The 21,948-nt window shown below is 31.6% G+C and overlaps 1 protein-coding gene across 1 annotated transcript; it reads right to left on the bottom strand.

The window, feature by feature from the left end:
• Nucleotides 1-235: 235 nt before the first annotated feature.
• LOC139874562 (oleoyl-acyl carrier protein thioesterase, chloroplastic-like) lies at nucleotides 236-16,296 on the bottom strand. Its single transcript, XM_071861976.1, has 7 exons — nucleotides 15,755-16,296; nucleotides 14,377-14,510; nucleotides 13,923-14,036; nucleotides 12,362-12,457; nucleotides 12,197-12,284; nucleotides 12,045-12,113; nucleotides 236-502 (listed from the first exon to the last, which is right to left on the bottom strand). The coding sequence occupies exons 1-7, from the start codon at nucleotides 16,097-16,099 to the stop codon at nucleotides 236-238; spliced, it is 1,113 nt and encodes a 370-aa protein (XP_071718077.1). The 5' UTR covers nucleotides 16,100-16,296.
• Between the last annotated feature and the right edge of the window lie 5,652 nt (nucleotides 16,297-21,948).

Below are 21,948 nucleotides of genomic sequence, written 5' to 3'. Positions count from 1 at the left end.
CACATGTAGGCAAAGTAAACGAATAAAACTGAAAAAGGAGAAATGAACAATACATGATAACAAAGAGGGTAGTGATATGTACACCACCAAAATTTACCCATACAACACTAAAACTGCTTTAAAGACTTATACAATACAACGTTATAATGCATGTTTAGTGGTGTATAGATAATTTTAATGGTGTACAGATCATCACCCTTACTGTAATAAACCAATGTGAAAGGGTTCATTGTTCTTATAGTTTGTCTGCTTTCTTTCGCCACTCAGTTCGCCCCCTATTCAATTCAAGACCCTCGCTTGCTGATCTCAGCAAATGCAAAAATTGGGTCAAATCTTGTTCGTCTTTTTCTGAAGCAGCATAACCGTTACTTCCTTCGTGTTTTGAAATAAATGATTTTGAACTTGTGAGAGAATCAACTACGTCATTATGTTGGCATTCACGCCTGTAGTCCAAGGTAATGCTTTGTAGTTCATGAGTGTCGATAACTTCTTGCGGGATGCTCTGTCAAAGAGAGAGAATCATCACTATCATTTGTAATAATTAGTTAAACAAATCATTTAAAAATAGTTGGCAATTTTGACCCATTTACTATTCAATAAGTTGATTTAGGTTTTTTATCAGGATTTTTTTTTTGTTTTGTTTTTGGAACGTCGGTTTTTTTTATCAGTTATGACCAAATGGGTAAACAAAATAGCTAAAAAGGAACAGAAACTTGACCAGTGTATGTTAAATGCATAATACCTACAAAGCCGTTTGGTTGAAAGAACATGATTATAATCGCAAGAATATAACTTTGTGATCAACTAATATTACCCAACGAGCGGGAATGTGCTCGCGCGTTGCTGCGGGAAATGATTTTGCTATATACATTAGATACATCTTAATATTTTATAATCACAGTTGCAATATCTGGTTACTTAACGATATATATATATATATATATATATATATATATATATATATATATATATATATATATATATATATATATATATATATATATATATATTGGTAGGATCAAGAGGGAAGTAACCATTCAGGGGGAAGCGGGGGGAAGCAAAATTTTTTTTTTTTTTCGTTTTTTGAAAAAACTTTGTTCACGAACATTATAGATGAGATGAAAAATGAACATTTAGTAGAGACCAGTAGAGACACTTTGTGATAAATGTTTTTATTTTGGCGGGAAAACGCTCGAAGAAGTAATATATAACAATTATCGTGTTTTTCGAGCGTATTTTGAGGTTTTAGCTATTGGCGTTTAGATATTAGGGTTTAGATATTAGGGTTTATAGGGTTTAGATATTAGGGTTTAGGGTTTAGATTTAGGATTTAGATTGAGTTTTTAACACGAACGGTTTAGAGTTTAGGGTTTAGGGTTTGGTGTTTTGGGTTTATGGTAAATCGGGCTAAATTTTACTTCACAAAACATGAAGAAAAAAACGTTCATATTCTTCACGAACAATATTATCTTGAATGTTATTTTTGTCGATCGTTTTCTCGCCTAAATAATAGCATTCATCACGAAGTGTCTCTTCTAAATGTTCATATTTTCGTGTGATTTTGATGCCGGAAAAAAAAAATTCAAAAAAAATGAAAAAAAAAAAAAATTTGCTTCCCCCCGCTTCCTCCCGATTTGTTACTTACTCATTGATTCTGCCCATATATATATATATATATATATATATATATATATATATATATATATATATATATATATATATATATGGGAGAGATTAAGGAGTAATATGGGGATAAGCGGATCTCATCAAATTAAAAAATAACGCGAAAGGGTAATTCTGTCATTGGGTAATTGGTTAGTCTAATTAAAACAAAACAATATAGTGTATAAAACAACACTGCAGAACGTTCTAAATTCTAGGGTTTCATTCGCTGAATCAACGTTTACAGCCATAAATTAGGTTTCAAATCCAAGAACTGATTCGCAAAACATCATGAAATTTATCATTCAATGCAGAATATTCATCATTCCTTGAGAAAAAAAACAACTTTCGATTGAAAAATGAAGGAAGATTCATCTTTGGAGCGACGATTTGATTCATTCAGGTAATAAACCTCAATTTGTTACTATGTTTTCTAATTACTACAATTTTACCTATCAGAATGATATTTAATTTTTTTTAGGTTTATGTTCGAAAAATAGAAGCTAACAAAACACAGATGAATCCATGATTCTGTCGTCAATTGTAAGAACAAATTCATTATAAAATTAGGGTTTCATTTGTGGTTTAGTCAGTAGATTGTTGCCTCAAATGGATAAATCTAGGGTTCCTTTGAAATTAGTGATATATGGACTTTTTGTTTCTGGTAAAAGGAACACAATGCAAGTTAATTACTATTAAGGTAAGTTCATTTTCATTTTGAGAAGGATTATTTGTTATTTCTGACAAGTATCGATTTTTGGTAAATGGTTTGAATAAATAAATGTAAGTATTGTTGTAGCTAGTACATAACTGAATGTTATTAGTATACAAGAATATTTTCATTTGCAGTTTCAGTTTAAAAAATAGCATAGAACATAACATGAGATCTAGTAATCGTACTTTTCAATTTTTATGTTTATTTTGATGCACCTTAAGTGTTTGATGAAAAGCTTGAACGAATTTTAGTCACTAAACCTAACCTTTTTTGCTTCTTTATTTATAGGTCTATCTTTTGTAGAATGAAGCGAATCGAAAAGTTGGTTACTGTAGATGCTATTTTAGCATTCTGTTAGTGAGTTTTTCTACTCAATGTCAACGCTCTAATTCATACAATATTAAGGGGTTAATGTATATGAAATTAGCCTTAACGTGTAGTGTAATTGATCACCATTTATACTTTGAGTGATTCCTAAGCTGCTCGTTTAAAAGTTCAGTCACTCAGGTAGAATTAATAGAGTGAATTAGTTAGATAAAGATATCATTTCATTATGTTTCTGGTGCAGCTTGTTGGTGACGATCTCCTTGTAATAAACCCAAAGGTGATGGTTGGAAACCCGAAGAAGCAAGTACTAATGTTATATGGCGAATTATGGAACTAATGAGACGATGGAATATTCAGCAACATTCAGGTATGAATTGGTAATTGATTTTGTTATTTTAAAGTTTGTAACTTGTTACCTTATTCCTATTTTTTTCATCTATTTTTGAAGTCTTCCAAAGTTTTATAACTAGCGAAACTAGTGTAAAAGTTCATTGAATACGATGAATGTTAACTTCATATTTCACTATGAATACTTCATATGTATACAACATATGAATTACCACTAGTTATATTTTTGTTTTATTAATGAATACTGATATTGTATTTGGTGAATTTCACCCTTTCTGAAATTGATCTTGATGTTCGGTTATTCTTCGTTCTCCACGAATCATAGAGGTGACTCAGATTGTGGCAAATTATGTATTGTTACTAAACGTTTGGACTACATTCATGATGTCATCTCTGTTACCATTAAAAAGAAGGTCTATAAGGTTTTGGTTCTTGAAACCTCTAATTGGTTTTGGTCCAAAATTATAAGTGAAAGAATACTTATAGATGGACTGTTTGTTGTGACCCATTGTGACACATGTGAGCAATAAACATGTTAATATTGTGGTAACATGCATACTGTTAGTTTTTTGCGGTTGTCTGAGTATCGTTTCAACTTCCATCACTAAATATAGTGCATGTCTGAGAGCTTGCATCCTTGGGAGTTATGTATATGCCTCGACATCTATAACTATTTCTTTAGCATATGGGATCAGATACTCAGTCTAGGTCAGTCATCTAACTGCAGTTGGTAAGTTGTCTTGATTGTACATTCACCTTATGTTATAGATGTATGCTTTCAAGTACTCTTTAAATTCTATTGTAAGTGATATGTAATATCCTCATCTTCTGCTAGTTTCTGAAGTACTAGGACCCGGTCCCTCATCAGGTCCTCTTTCAATCAACGTTTGATATCTTGTATGAGCAATCCATATAAGTTTAGGAATCCTAACTTACTTCTAACTCCATGCCTATATAAACCCCTAAAATTTTCTAACTCCCCATTCACAAACCACAACCAAAACCCTTTCTTTGCTTTCTGTTGTTCGACAAAAACCCCCAACAAGACCCCTTTGGTCTGCTGCTTTGTAGCCGAGCACAACCCAAAATTAACACCCCTTTTGGTGCTTTGCTATTCGATTTTGCAGCAGCAACTAGCTGCTGCCTTATTACTCGATCACCCCCACCATACAACCACTCATCTAACACCCCTCTGTTGTTACACGATTGTTTCTGCTGCTGCTCTGCTCGATCTTCTCAGCTACTGTTGCTTCTGTAGCCCTTTTGTTGCTGCTACACGATTGTTGTGGCTGCTGCTGCTCGATAGCCACCCTCAAAACCACCACAAAACCTCCACTAAGGCTGCTGCAGTCGACTACTCTTGCTTCTGTTGCAGCCTACGATTTGCTCCTGCCTGCTGCACATCAATATGTCCTCATTTTGTTACACGACATTAAATTGTAGGATTAGAACACCTGGTTGCCAAAACAATATGTCCTCATTTTGTTTATTGCTTTTGTATATAGTTCTAGAGAGTGCAACAGGTGTCTCGTGCGATACAAAATCGCTTGTCACAAATCCACGTACCCATGTTATGTTGAGAACTTCTGGTGCACTGTGTGTTTCGGAAATATACTCGATACGATTCTTGGATAATGGTTTATCCGAATTTGTTTCACAATCTTTTTGTTGTTTGCAAATGCTAGCAGATCCTGAAGTTAGTGGTGGTGGTTTCCTAGTAATGTACCTGCATATACACGACCCGTTTTGGCCCTGAAACCATTTTGACCAACAAAGTATTGGATTAGTGATGCACTCAATATTATCCAGTTTCATTTGTTAGAAAGTTAACAAGTTGACACAAAGGAAACAATGTTTCCAATGCTAGTTCAAGTACAAGGCACAAGAATCGAGAACTCATGTGCCACATGTGGTTCTGTATTACCTCCTCCGTTCTTTTTACAACCGTAGATGCAGAGCTCGTGTTTCTTCAGGTCATGAAGAACCTACTATGTTTCAAGTAAACCCATTTTCCTTTTACATTACGGACGCACGAAACGAATCTTCAGAGCTACATAATACAATCAAAGCCCCTGATGATCACAGTGGAAATAGTAGTTTCGATAATGGTGGGACATTAACCCGTCTCAATAGTGTAGGTGGTGAAACTAGTCATAGATCTATTCAAAGAGAGGCTACCAAAGTAAATTCCAAATGAAGAGAAAAGACAGATACTTTGATAAAAAGGTATGTTTTCGTGTTATACAATACTTGTGCGTATGATGTGTAACTTGGGATCAACTGTGCTTTTCAAAAAAAATATAAAAAAATTTGTGGTGAGTGTCTCATTAACTTATGATTTGCAGGTACGATATTAAAAAAAAAAAAAAAAAAAAAAAAAAAAAAAAAAAAAAAAAAAAAAAAAAAAAAAACTAGCGGAGTAGTGACCAATTGTGAAAGGACAATTTGTTCATCAGGGGCAAACAAGTAATTCTTCAACTATGGAAATTGACGCCGAGTTTGCTACTACACAAGGTATAATTTGATAGTAGTTATCAGATATTGTGATGGCATATTTCACATATTCTATATACGGTTTTCAACCACGATCAATAGTTATGGATTGTAAATTTTGTAATATAGAAATAGTGAAGTTGTTTTAGCCTTGGATCACATAAACAGACATAATTTGTGCAGACTTGTAGGTAATTGATGGTTAGTAAGACTTCTATTCGTTGATCTGACTGAAAAGCTAAAGCTAAATGGATTTACGGCTCAGTGATCTTTCGTTTTTGGATTGTTGGTGCAGCTTCTTTGGATTGTGAAACTCTCACTGAAGAAACTGAATAGGGTTAGTGAGTGCTTGAATTCCATGGTTAAGCTTGGTTCTCAGCAGATGTAAAGCTATATTCATTTGTTTTTTAAGCGAAAAGATGGTATGAATGTTAACGTGCTGAATGTTATCATACATGTGATGAATGTTAACTTGCTGAGAGATTATTATTATTATACACATAATGAATGTTAATGTGCTAAATGTTATTATACATCTAATGAATGTTAATGTGCTGAATGTTATCATACATCTGATGAATGTTAACGTGCTAAATGTTATTATACATATGATGAATGTTATCATACATTTTATGATATGAATGTTAAGCTGCTGATTGTTACCATGCATCTTATGAATGTTAACGTGCTGAGAGATTATTATTGTTATACCACATAATGAATGTTAACGTGCTAAATGTTATCATACATCCGGTGAATGTTACTGTAATATGATGAATGTTAACGTGTTGAATGTTATCATACATGCGATGAATGTTAACTTGCTGAGATATTATTATTATACACATAATGAATGTTAATGTGCTTAATGTTATCATACATTGGATGAATGTTAACATCTTAGAGAGATTGTTAATATGCATATGATGAATATTAACACATTGAGTGTTTAGTATCATTATAATATTAATTTTTCATGTTTTTTGTTACATTTATTTTCTAATATGTTATCATACACAACGGATGTTAACATGTTGAAGGATATCCTAGAGTATTAGACAATCTAAATAGTGTTTAATAATGTATTGTATTGCATGGGTTTTTTCTACATCTAATATAATTCAGTGTTGATTGGATCTGGTTAACTGAAGTTTCTTGACAGACAATACATACAATTTTTTTTCACTTTTGTGGAAGCCGGTTAAATAAACTTGGGAAGGCACACTAAAAATACAAAAGTTTCTGGTACAACAAAACATATCAAATACACAATTTACTTATACAAATGCAACAAAACATATTGAATACATGATCTACCTACAAATCTTCATAGCTTAATAAACTGTTTACAATAAAGGCGCAACTGACGTGCAAAAATAAATTGTGAAAAATCTTCAAACATTATTACAAAGGTCACACAATAAACAAATTTTCAAGTTATAAAAAGCTACAACACGATAATCAGAGCAAACTCTGAAACTTTACACTGCTTCTCCTTTGGTGTTTTTAAAGTCGTCAGTCCCCGTTTAACACTAGAATCACCTGTAGAACATATTACATGAAACTACCAATTAAGCATACTAATTCAGCTCAAGTAAAATACTAAAATCACTATATGTCGAAGGAAACAAAAAACATATCAACAACATTACCCACAAAGCAGTGACAGAATCAGCAGTACTATTACAACTAACACCACCACCTGCGACAAAAGCCAAGAAAGGTAACAAAAGATAAATATTTTTAGCCAAAAACATCACCCACTAGGCAACTAATGAACTACGAGATGTATTCAGGAAACATGTCCAAAATTAGGAGTGCAATCAAGATACTGAAGGAACAAGCCAATCAACTGTCACGACCACTGAACCTGCAATCAACTGTTATTGTATCCAGATATAAAGCATCTTCATTGATCACCCTATAAAATATAGGTATCCTAACTTAGATATTGTGGATTTGATCATATGGATTATCATTCAGTACGAGTACCTACTGATGAAACCTAATTACCATCTCTCCCACTTAAGGATTTTCAAGCCTGACTATTATAGCCAGTCAGAATTTGTGAAGGTTGAAATATTGCAGTATGTAACATTCGCCATAAACATAATTCATAAATTACATGACAGACAGAAAGCAGTGTAATAAGCGACTATAATTGTAGGCGTGTATCTTCAGGGTTCAAGGCGAATAGATAACTCGAATAACGACTAACGACCCTCATCTATGCTGAAAACTGATGTGTGAACATAGTAGGTTCTTGATGACTTGGGACTTCTTGTTGATACAATCACCTATTTGCATACTTGGGACTTCTTGTTGATACAATCACCAAAGTACAGTAATTCAGATGGCCGGTGAATTTACTAGAAAATAATCATTGCTAATGCACCATGTGTCATCCGAATACATAATAATCTGATACAAATCCTGTAAAGTAAGAACCAGGGGCAAAAATCATCATAAAATAGTTGTAATGTCAGAGTAAATTACGTCTTGTTGTAACCTGACAAAAAACATATACGACTCACCTGAAAGAGGTCATGACTTATTTCAGTCACAGGTTTCTTTTTGGCTTTTGATATATAGCCTGAATGAATGGGATTACAGCTTCTTATAGATAACTGCGACAAAATGATAACAGTTCAAAATCTAGCAATCACTTAGCAACAGAAGCTATATACAATCATATAAAATGCAACAAAACGATTAGAAAAAGTCAGCTTACAAATTCATATAGAAATTACTCAAAATATCTCTAAGTACGATAACATTATCAAATGTATAATAACAATCTCTAGGTACGATAACATTCATCAGATGTATGATAACATACTAAGTGATAAATTAAAAAAAATTCACGAAAAATTAATTTTTGTCATAAAAAAATAAACATTAAAGTATTAAAAATAGAAAAATAAAGAAATTAATATAAATATATTTTTCATATGATAACATACTAAGTGATAACATACATTGATTGAGATAACATTCATACATTGATTGAGATAACATTCATTGAATGTATGTTAACTAATAACATGCATTGAATGTATGTTAACTAATACGGAGTAACATTCAAATGTTAACATTCAATATGAATGTAGTGATAACACTGAATGTTAACTGATATCGTCGAATGTTAAGTGATAACACTGCCACATCAGAATGCGTACCTTAATTGTACGAGGTGAGCTCACTCGATCTTGGCAAAATTATAATTGATGTTTTTACTCGAATAGATCAAAAGCTGCTCAATTTTCACATTAAAAAAATATTAAAAAATTACCTCAAATGTCCATAAACAAAACTGTAAACATTTGATATGTTCTCCATTAGCTTATGTTACATATCAGAATCAAGAATTTGCATCCCGAGTGAAGTATATCACCATCTCCGCCAATTTCATTCGAGTTGCAAACGATCATGGCACGTTTCTTATACTCATCTGCTAGCATTCGAGCTATGTCCAAGTAATATAAAACAACATGTCAATAGAAACTTGTATCATACTCCATATATAAGATAGACCATATTAGTGTAGTTTGGGTCAGCTTGATCTATTTATTTTTTATAGTTATATAGTAGCATGTTAAATATGATTACCATAACCATAGATCGCAATGAATCAGAGAGAGAAGTCTATGTATATAACAAAAACATATACAAAGTGTTGGACCCATTCAAGAATTAGTGAGAAGAGATGCTCTTATCATGCTTTTGAAGCCCACATATGAAATTCATCACAACATTTGTGTAGTCCCGACAAAATTTAATTCATAGGTTATATGCAGCAAAAGAACCAAATAAAGTCAAACAATCTACACTTTCTCACAATAGACGTTGGTATCAAACAATCACCTAAATTTTCAATGACTAACATAACCACTTAATAATCTCATTTGTCAATTTACATATATTTGGGATTTTTTTGGGCCTAAAAAGATTAATAATACCAACCTTCAGTAACCCATTCCGAGCCATCGCTTGGGGTTTCAGATACATTTCATGATGTAAATTGACATTGTGAAGGTGTACCAAACAACAAAAGAGGTTTCATATTGGTGTACTTTATGAGAATCATCAAACCAATGATTTTACTTGTAACAATTCCTCATGGACAACTGCAACTTATCTTGCAACTAATAGCTTTCTCAATATATCATTATCACATTCGGTCAAACAACCTTATCCTTGAAAAACATAACCAATAGCAAACAATTACAGCATTAGCAAAGCAAAAAACGAATACTTGATCAGATACGTATGCACTTACAAATACTTGAAGGGCCATAAAAGGCATATGATTGATAGATAAAACTACAGAAGTGGATTAAAGGAACGTACCCTTAAGAATTCGGTAGATGAATCTTCCTCAACTAGATTCCGAGCTAAATTCGGTGAAATCATGAGGCTAATCCACACAACAAAACGGAAACCATCATCAAATATATAAGTTCCTCTAGAATCTAAGCAATCTGCAACAAGTGGCAGTCTTGTACAAACTCTACTAAATTCATCAGCCACAGTAGGTATCTGCAAATAAACAAATGGACCAATAATGTCTCTGTATCCATGAAGCTTTATGTGGCAGTTTCAACCCATCTACCTATGCACGGATCAGATTGGGTCAAATTAAAACTCTATGCATTATCAGTTGTTATGAAATCAACAATATTCATTACCAATTATTATGAAATCAGCAATATTCATTACCAATTATTATAAAATCAACAATATTCATTACCAATTACAACAATAATATAAAATTGCTTAACGATTTCACTATAAGATACCATGAGATTAGAAAAAAAAAATTACAAATTTAAAGGAAGTTGTGGTAATTTACCGCTCTCATCTTCTTATATCTACGATCCCTTTGCCGATCTTTTTTTTTGTTTGATAGACAAATCTTCTTCATTTTTCAATTGAAACTACAGGAATCTTTGATGATCTCTTTACTGAATCTCAAATATGTAGAGCATGTACATGATGAATTCGACGATGTTTGCGCTAAAACCCTAATTTATGAATCGATTCATATAACCAGTCGTAGATTCACCGCGTCTCCTATCGATTCGGTCATGTAACCCTAATATGTAGAAGTAGCATTTAATACAATCAATAAGTAATAATTTGTAGCTCTAGATTCGCAGTATAATTTTCCTGATGACGAGCTGTAAACAAATTATTATGTAATACTGTAATAGACCAAAATACCCTTGTTCTTGTTGACAGAATACAACGCAGGAGCACTGAAATAAGCTGGAGAAGAGGTTGATGAGAAGAGATGAACGATTAGATGACTGCTTATCCCCTTATCCCTAATATAGGTGTTTAGCGCTTGATCTTTGCCCTATATATATATATATATATATACATATATATATATATATATATATATATATATATATATATATATATATATATATAAGGTTTATAAAAAAATGTTAAAAAAATATGAAACCCAATTACTGTTCATTGTGTAATAAACTATATATATATATATATATATATATATATATATATATATATATATATATATATATAGTGGTAGGATCGAGAGGGAAGTAACCATTCGGGGGAAGCGGGGGAAGCAAAAACTTATTTTTTTTTTCGTTTTTTGAAAAAACTTTGTTCACGAACATTATAGATGGGATGAAAATATGAACATTTAGTAGAGACACTTTGTGATAAATGTTTTTATTTTGGCGGGAAAACGGTCGAAGAAGTAATATATAACAATTATCGTGTTTTTCGAGCGTATGTTGAGGTTTTAGCTATTGGAGTTTAGATATTAGGGTTTAGATATTAGGTTTTATAGGTTTAGATATTAGGGTTTAGGGTTTAGATTTAGGGTTTAGATTTAGGATTTAGATTGAGTTTTTAACAAGAACGGTTTAGAGTTTAGGGTTTAGGGTTTAGGGTTTGGTGTTTTGAGTTTATGTAATAAACCCAAAACACCAAACCCTAAACGCTAAACTCTAAATCGGGCTAAATTTTACTTCCCACCGCTTCCCCCCGAATGGTTACTTCCCCATTGATCCTGCCCCTATATATATATATATATATATATATATATATATATATATATATATATATACCAATTACATTTTTTTAACATTTTCTTATAAACCTTAAAATGTAATTGGTATATATATATATATATATATATATATATATATATATATATATATATATATATATATATATATATATAAGGTTTATAAGAAAATGTTAAAAAAATGTGAAACCCAATTATATATATATATATATATATATATATATATATATATATATATATATATATATATATATATATATATATATATATATGTAAGGTTTATAAGAAAATGTTAAAAAAATGTGAAACCCAATTACTGTTCGTTGTGTAATAACCTGTAGTATATATGGGAATGGGAATTTGCCTTGATACATTATACGTACAACAAATTCTTACGGATAACAAATGGATCATTGAAACATTTTTACTAACCTCGAGAACCCATCCAATGTAAGTAACATTGTTAACATGCTTGTTCATATCCAGATCGGCTCTTCTTGGCTACAAATAAATAAATAATTTGTTCAACAGTTGATACTTATTCAAGAAAATATAGCTTATGTGGAATTAAAACTTAGTCTTACCACAAGTCTTAGCGTAGAATATTCAGCAGGATCGTCAATTTTCGCTATTTTCTTTTGACTGTTATTGTTTTCTTCTGTAAATGCTAATCTGCAAGCCATAACACAATCAATGAAATAGACAGTTTTTGTGTTGATAAAAGTATATTTAGTAAAACACAAACATACCTTGTTGTTTTAGGAGAAAAAATAAAATAATCATCTCTGACATCATCATTGACTTTCTGCAGTCTTCGAGTATCTGAGTTCATCATCACCCACTTACTGTATTTTGTAAGGAAATAGTCAATTAACAATTCTGAAATTCTTAGGCCACTCCCTATCGTAACTAAACTATTCATCCTCTAACACCAATATCCTATAACTAACTCATAATTAAACACTCCCTATAAGACCACTCCCTATGATTAGTTACCCGCTCATTACCCATACTTATCCATAAGGCCACTCCCTATCGTGGCTAACACTATTCATCCTCTTAACTGCCACATCAGCGCCACATCAACATCAAAATCTTATAACTAACTCATAAAATTCTATAACTAAACACTGCCTATCATGGTTAAAACATCTTCCTCTTAACTGCCACGTCATTATTTAATTTATTTTTATATTTATATTAAATAACATAAAACTAATATTTTTATAAATATTAACTTGTACAACATGCATATTAACTTGTATATCTAATGAAAGGGGAGTTTTAATTCAAAAAGTGATTTAGGGGGCCCATATATCTTATAATTCATTCGTTATATTCATGGTGAATGTATATAATGAATATATATAATGAATATGTATAATGAATGTGTGCCTATGGCAACCAACACATAATGAAGGATAATGAAGCCACGTATGAACCATAGGCACGGCTTAGTTACCCGCATTAGTTACCCGCACTCACCATGGATTTAATGAAAGAGTTTTGGTTAGTTATAGGAATTGCGGGTCCCAGTGACTTTTTATTGTTGGACTTGATGCTTTATTGCTTGTACGTTGTATATTAAGAGGAGTATTGCTTTAGCCACGATAGGGAGTGTTTAGTTATGAGTTAGTTATAGGATATTGGTGTTGATGTGGCGCTGATGTGGAAGGTTAAGAGGATGAATAGTTTAGTTACGATAGGGAGTGGCCTAATGGCTAAAACAATACTCCTCTTAATATAAAACGTACAATCAATAAAGCATCAAGTCCAACAATAAAAAGCCACTGGACCCACAATTCCTATAACTAAACTTAAAACTTCCGTTAAATTGATGGTGGATGTGGGTAACTAAAGCGGGTAACTAGCTCGTGTCTATGGTTAGTTACGGGTAATGACGGGTAATGAACGGGTAATGAGCGGGTAATGAACTATAGGGAGTGGCCTTAGTGCATAAATGTATAAGTTACTAATTCATTAGTCATGTATTACGTTTAATTGATGTATTTGAACACTTGTATGTATATGGATGTTGGTATTTTGTGTTTGATTCACTTGAATGTTTATTACGTTTATCATATTGTTGGTTGATCAAACGTATGTTCGTAAATGTTTAGATCCAAAGTTCATATTGATCCGTACGGATGAGTATTCAAGAAATAATATAAAACAACTAAAGGGCTTACGGTCTAGCAGTATCGAGGGGAACCATTGAACTTGAGGTTGTAAATTCGAGTTCCGTAGTGGACAATTTAATGTGTGTGTGTGTGTTTGTTGTTCAAAAAATAAATAAAAAAAACAACACACCTAGTAGCCCGTCCAATGACATCACCGTTAGCAAGGTCTTTGATGATCCAATCTCGTCTAAATCCAATCTTTCCTTCACTTTGATACCAGGTCTCGATTTCAACCACGTCACTCCTATTATATATAAGACCACATATTATTCAAAAATATTCAAAACCAATAAACTAACATAACCATCTCCATATAGTTGAGTGGTTTACCACCCTTCTCGGTGTTCGGGAGGTCTCGAGTTCGAACCTCAAGTGTGGATTTCATAATGCAATTCGCTTTGAAATCGATTATGGAGTCCTCTGGGATTCTACAAATGATGGGTTATGCCCATATCTAACAAGGTTTCCGGGTGGCTGGCTTATTGCCCTCGTCACTGACCTTAATACCGCCGTTAAAAAAAAACCTAAGTAACCAAAAAATTAAAAAAAAAAAAAAAAAAATTGATGTCTAGTCAAAACATTACCAAGCAGGATATTTGTGAATTTCAATATGCATTCGGGAAGTCACCCATATAAGATGCAATTTTCTCATAGTTGTTGTAGTTGCAAATCCATCCGTCGAATATCCAACACATAGACCATGATTACCTCCAACCTCCTACAATATATAATCAAAATTCAACATTAACCTCACTAATGTACATATATGATAGATACAGTGGCCATATATAAGATTTAACTCGCGCGATTAGGATTGCTTATTTTAAAGTACTTATTACACACTTCTTATTTTCTCTAAACTTGTTCCATCCTGAAAATGCAATAAACCGAATCACAAACACTTCAATAAATGCTAAAACTAAAAGACCCTAATAATGTTTATTTTATTTAAAGTCTCTCCAACCAAACCACTTAGCATTAATAACAAGTCGTTTCAAAAACTAACAATTGACAAAAAAAAAAAAAAAAAAAAAAAAAAAAAAAAAAAAAACACAAATTGAATTATAAAACTAAGGGGTATTTGACTAGGCTTATTTTGCTGTTTACCAACTTCTAATTTAAATGAATCCATGGACCAGAAGAAAAAATATTGAGGTCTAAATCTTCACTAACACAATCACCATACATTAGCTCTAAAATCACCAACCACCAAAACAAAAAATAATTAAAAAAAAATATTTTCCCAACTACAGCCCTTGGTTGACGTTAACATAAACATTTCAATAAATGTCATTAAAAAGTAAATATCACTACAAAATCGTATTGATATATACTTTATTCATGGTAAAGTTTCTTTTTTTTTTATCTACTTTACTTGTATACTTTTACTGCACATATTGGAATTCATGGTTCTTTATGGTCGGAGGTCCCTAGGAAGCAGCCTCTCTGCTCTACAGAATAGGGAGGGACGACTTCCTCTACCTGGGGACCGATAGGTATCCGTGGGTGGAGGAATGACTTCCCTTTTACTTTAGGGTAGAGGAAAGGACTGTCTACATCTAACCTCCCCCATACTCCACTCTAGTGGAATTGGGTATTGTTGTTGTTGTTGTTGTTGTATCACTACAAGACAAATGAGCTTTGGTGATGAGGAATATTGGACACTAATAACACTAGTCACTTCTCGTCACTATGAATCCGTAACATAACATTATTAGAGACCAAAATACTAAAATTGATCACTATAGTCACCATTTGTTTGGTCACTAACACCGTATAGTGACCAAAATTCTGTGACGATTTTTTTAATGACAAATAAATAGCATTATTAATAACCAAATAACAGGCAATCACTAAAAAATCGTCACAGCCATTTTTCTTGTAGTGTATTAATACATAGAAAAATCCTAAAGAAATTACTGTAAAATATAACCCAAATTTTAAATATTAATGAAAAATTACCTGCAATAGATTAGCAATAGTTTCAACAGTAGCAGTTTTATTAATCCCAACTTCATAACACCTAATCACAAATCTTTCTTTATAACACAACCCATCTTCGGTCAAACTGCCCAACCTCAACCGGTCACCCAAACTTTTTTCCTTTTTTTCCTTCAAAACGACACTACTACTATTCACCTGCTCATCAGCTTTCACCACCATTACCGGCCCCACAACTCTCCGACGATTCAAATTCCACAAATAATTATTTTTGTATCGACAAATTGAAACTGAATTCAAGGATCGGAAGTTGGTATCATTGTATGTTCCGGCGGTTGTCGTTGTCGGAACAATTCTTGATAACATTTTTTTTTTTTTTTTGGTTTTTTGAAAAAAGACTAATTGGGTTTTGTTGAAGGAGTGAAGTGGGTTAATGGGTCAAGTGAATGTTCGGGTATTTTTTAGGAGGGATTCGATGGCACCGAGTTGAAGAAGAAGATAAGCAAGTGACACTGAAGCAGTTATTCACGATTTTACCATTAGGTGATTTACATATGACAACTGGATACTGACTTGGTTTGGTTGGTAGGCAATCTGAGATTAACTAAATTTTGTACTCACTTTAGTTTAGTCAAACTCTTAAATCTTGTCAGCAGCAATTACTCCGTATAATAGTTAAATTTATACATAACTTTTATTTTGTATTACAAAATACTCCGTATAAAAAGTAAATAAATACGGAGTATTACTTTTAAATGAAACACAAATTTGGTTATGATGATATAATTGGTCTTTCGCTTATACACAAAATTGTAATACGAGTCTCTCAAAAATTTTATTTGGATTTTCGAATCCTTTTAATTGCATAATTTGGCAATCTGCGTCTCTCCGTCTACCTTCCGTCTAAATTGGCCGTTAAGTGCCGTCACGTGATTAACACGTGATGGACATTTTCGTCTTATTATTTCGTTTCAGCCTTTTTTGCTTTGTTGGTCCCTCGTTTTTAGAATGTTTAGCTACGGTGATCCCTTCTTATTATTTCATTTCAGCATTCTCATTAACACTTCTATAATCACAAAAAAATGGAATATAAGTCCCAAAATCAATGAAATAACACTACCTATAATTGCTTGCAGAGGCGGAGCTAGAATTTTAAGTTAAGGGGGGCTCGACTTATTTATAAAGAATAGCAGTATATATTAAATACAACAATAAAATAACATAATCTTCCTTTCTAATCGTTTTATTTTTTAATGTAAAGTATATCAAATAAAAACATTAGGATTATCATTTATTTCCTTACATTTCTCTAATGTTTTCTTTCATTTCCTTTTGTATCGTTTATTTCTATTTGTTTCATTTCATTTCATTTCCTTTAATTTCATATCGTTATGTTTTCCTTTCATTTCCTTCATAAAATAGATTCACAAATTTATTTATCTTTCTTTTATATTTAATAAATTTTGTTTGTAAGTTTAGTAATATGTATTAATAAAAATGTATATATTTGAACTTTGACGTAAATTATTAAAGAAAAAACAATTAAAAAAACGTTTAGAGAAAGTCAAGAATGACAAAGATTTTATTTCGTATATTGTGTAGTAAGATCTTATAATATAGTAGTCGAATCTCTAAATGGAATTTCATTTAAATATATATTGTGGGCTTAAGCTAATAAAATAAAGAATAGCTAGACTCGTAATACAAAAAATGTAGCATTACTCATTCATTATTTGACCGATTGGTTAAGACATTTTTCTCTGGTTAAGATACTAAATATTTGTTTCGAATGAGAAAATTGGGGGTGGTTGAGCACCCCAAAGCCACCCAACTGGCTCCGCCATTGATTGCTTGCTCTTAAACGAAATCCATGCCCATCTATCTTGTAGTGACCCGAACTTTTCCATATTTATATATGTTAATTGAGATTGATATTTACATGACTAAATGTTTCCAACGTGTTAAGCAATCAAACTTGTTAAGACTTGATTAAATGAAATAAGTTTCATATAGACAATTGATCACCCAAGTTGACCGGTGATTCACGAACGTTACAAAATTGTAAAAACTACATGTTGTGGTATATATAGACATATATATATATGGTTGACATGAGATTATGATGAGTAAGTATCTCACTAAGTATATTAACAATGTGTGATATACATAAGAAATGAGATTACTAAGTTAAGAAACTCGAAATTATATATATAACGATTATCGTTATGATAACGTCTACTAAATATATATGTATCATATTAAGATATTGATACACTATATTTAACATGATAAAATGATATTTAAATATATCATTAAGTGTGTTAAGAATAAACTACATATGTAAAAACAAGACTACTAACTCAAGAATTACGAAACGAGACTTATATGTAACGATTATCGTTGTAACGATATTTTAATGTATATATCATATTAAGAGATATTCATACATCATAATATCATGATAATATAATAATTTAACATCTCATTTGATATAATAAACATTGGGTTAACAACATTAATTGAGATCGTTAACTTAAAGGTTTCAAAACAACACTTACATGTAACGACTAACGAAGACTTAACGACTCCATTAGAATGTATATACATGTTGTGTTTTGATATGTATTCTTACACTTTTGAAAGACTTCAAGACACATATCAAAGTACTTCTACTTAACAAAAATGCTTACAATTACATCCTCGTTCAGTTTCATCAACAATTCTACTCGTATGCACCCGTATTCGTACTCGTACAATATACAGCTTTTAGATGTATGTACTATTGGTATATACACTCCAATGATCAGCTCTTAGCAGCCCATGTGAGTCACCTAACACATGTGGGAACCATCATTTGGCAACTAGCATGAAATATCTCATAAAATTACAAAAATATTAGTAATCATTCATGACTTATTTACATGAAAACAAAATTACATATCCTTTATATCTAATCCATATACCAACGACCAAAAACACCTACAAACACTTTCATTATTCAATTTTCTTCATCTAATTGATCTCTCTCAAGTTTCATCTTCAGGTTCTAAGTGTTCTTCATAAATTCCATAAGTATAGTTTCATAAAAATCAAGAATACTTCCAAGTTTGCAAGTCTACTTCCAAGCTTTCTAATCCATTCCAAGTAATCATCTAAGATCAAGGAACCTTTGTTATTTACAGTAGGTTATATTTCTAATTCAAGGTAATATTCATATTCAAACTTTGATTCAATTTCTACAACTATAACAATCTTATTTCGAGTGAAAATCTTACTTGAACTGTTTTCGTGTCATGATTCTGCTTCAAGAACTTTCAAGCCATCCAAGGATCCTTTGAAGCTAGATCCATTTTTCTCATTTCCAGTAGTTTTATCCAGAAAACTTGAGGTAGTAATGATGTTCATAACATCATTCGATTCATACATATAAAGCTATCTTATTCGAAGGTTTAAACTTGTAATCACTAGAACATAGTTTAGTTAATTCTAAACTTGTTCGCAAACAAAAAGTTAATCCTTATAACCTAACTTTTAAAATCAACTAAACACATGTTCTATATCTATATGTTATGCTAACTTAATGATTTAAAACCTGGAAACACGATGAACACCATAAAATCGGATATACGCCGTCGTAGTGAAACCGGGGGCTGTTTTGGTTTGGATAATTAAAAACTATGATAAACTTTGATTTAAAAATTGTTATTCTGGGAAAATTATTTTTCATATGAACATGAAACTATATCCAAAAATCTTGGTTAAACTCAAAGTGAAAGTATGTTTTTCAAAATGGTCATCAAGATGTCGTTCTTTCGACGGAAATGACTACCTCTTTAGTAATTGACATGTAACTTAAATTTCCGACTATAAACCTATACTTTTTCTGTTTGGATTCTTAAATTAGAGTTCAATATGAAACCATAGCAATTTGATTCACTCAAAACGGATTTAAAATGAAGAAGTTATGGGTAAAACAAGATTGGATATTTTTGATCTTTTTAGCTACGGGAAATGTTTAACAAATCTATACAAATCATATCCTAGCTAACTTATATTGTATTATACATGTATTATAATATATTATGTAATCTTGGGATACCATAGACACGTATGCAAATGTTTTGACATATCATATCGACCCATGTATATATATTATTTGGAACAACCATAGACACTCTATATGCAGTAATGTTGGAGTTAGCTATACAGAGTTGAGGTTGATTCCAAAAATATATATACTTTGTGTTGTGATCTAGCCTGAGACGTGTATACACTGGGTCGTGGATTGATTCAAGATAATATATATCGATTTATTTCTGTACATCTAACTGTGGACAACTAGTTGTAGGTTATTAACGAGGACATCTGACTTAATACACTCAAATCTTTAAAACATAATAAAAATGGTTGTAATTATATTTTGATAATACTTTGATATATATGTACATATTTGTATAGGTTCGTGAATCGATCCGTGGCCAAGTCTTATTTCCGAGGAAGGAAATATCTGTGAAAGAAAGTTATAGTCCCACTTTTAAAATCTAATATTTTTGGGATGAGAATACATGCAGGTTTTATAAATGATTTACAAAATAGACAAAAGTACGTGAAACTACATTCTATGGTTGAATTATCTAAATCTAATATGCCCCTTTTTATTAAGTCTGGTAATCTAAGAATTAGGGAACAGACACCCTAATTGACGCGAATCCTAAAGATAGATCTATTGGGCCTAACAAACCCCATCCAAAGTACCAGATGCTTTAGTACTTCTGAAATGTCCCGTTCATATTGATTATAAATGTTCCATATTAATTGATTTCGTTGCGAGGTTTTGACCTCTATATGAGACGTTTTTCAAAGACTGCATTCATTTTTAAAACAACCATAACCTTTATTTTATCAATAAAGGTTTCAAAAGCATTACGTAGATTATCAAATAATGATAATCTAAAATATATTGTTTACACACGACCATTACATAATGGTTTACAACAGAAATATATTACATCGACATATGTTTCTTGAATGCAGTTTTTACATAATATCATACAAACATGGACTCCAAATCTTGTCCTTATTTTAGTATGCAACAGCGGAAGCTCTTAATATTCACCTGAGAATAAACATGCTTTAAACGTCAATAAAAATGTTGGTGAGTTATAGGTTTAACCTATATATATCAAATCGTAACAATAGACCACAAGATTTCATATTTCAATATACATCTCATACATAGAGATAAAATCATTCATAGTGAACACCTGGTAACCGACATTAACAAGATGCATATATAAGAATATCCCCATCATTCCGGGACACCCTTCGAATTTGATATAAATTTCGAAGTACTAAAGCATCCGGTACTTTGGATGGGGTTTGTTAGGCCCAATAGATCTATCTTTAGGATTCACGTCAATTAGGGTGTCTGTTCCCAAATTCTTAGATTACCAGACTTAATAAAAAGGGGCATATTCGATTTCAATAATTCAACCATAGAATGTAGTTTCACGTACTTGTGTCTATTTTTTAAATCATTTATAAAACCTGCATGTATTCTCATCCCAAAAATATTAGATTTTAAAAGTGGGACTATAACTCACTTTCACAGATTTTTACTTCGTCGGGAAGTAAGACTTAACCACTGGTCGATTCACGAACCTATAACAAATATGTACATATATATCAAAGTATATTAAAAATAAATTTACAACACTTTTAATACATTTTGATGTTTTAATTTTATTAAGTCAGCTGTCCTCGTTAGTAACCTACAACTAGTTGTCCAACGTTAGATGTACAGAAAAAAATTGATATATATTATCTTGAATCAATCCACGACCCAGTGTATACACGTCTCAGGCTAGATCACAACTCAAAGTATATATATTTTTAGAATCAACCTCAACCCTGTATAGCTAACTCCCACATTACTGCATATAGAGTGTCTATGGTTGTTCCAAATAATATATACACATGGGTCGATATGATATGTCAAAACATTTGCATACGTGTCTATGGTATCCCAAGATTACATAATATATTAAAATACATGTATAATACAATATAAGTTAGCTAGGATATGATTAATATAGATTTGTTACCAATTTTCACGTTGCTACAACAAGAAAAATTATCCAATCTTGTTTTACCCATAACTTCTTCATTTTAAATCCGTTTTGAGTGAATCAAATTGCTATGGTTTCATATTGAAC

This window comes from Rutidosis leptorrhynchoides, chromosome 11 (genome assembly GCF_046630445.1).
Source record: "Rutidosis leptorrhynchoides isolate AG116_Rl617_1_P2 chromosome 11, CSIRO_AGI_Rlap_v1, whole genome shotgun sequence".
Lineage (NCBI taxonomy): Eukaryota > Viridiplantae > Streptophyta > Magnoliopsida > Asterales > Asteraceae > Rutidosis > Rutidosis leptorrhynchoides.
Note: the sequence above shows the minus strand (reverse complement) of the source record. Positions and strands in the feature narration are given on the sequence as shown.

What these genes read in the sequence shown, in the direction of transcription:
- LOC139874562 (XM_071861976.1), bottom strand. Translation starts at nt 16,099, where the DNA reads ATGTTATCAAGAATTGTTCCGACAACGACAACCGCCGGAACATACAAT. An exon ending in CTATTGCTAATCTATTGCAG is followed by an intron (nt 14,511 to 15,754) that starts GTAATTTTTCAT and finishes TATATATTGTAG; the next exon opens with GAGGTTGGAGGTAATCATGG. An exon ending in GTCATTGGACGGGCTACTAG is followed by an intron (nt 12,458 to 13,922) that starts GTGTGTTGTTTT and finishes TACAAAATACAG; the next exon opens with TAAGTGGGTGATGATGAACT.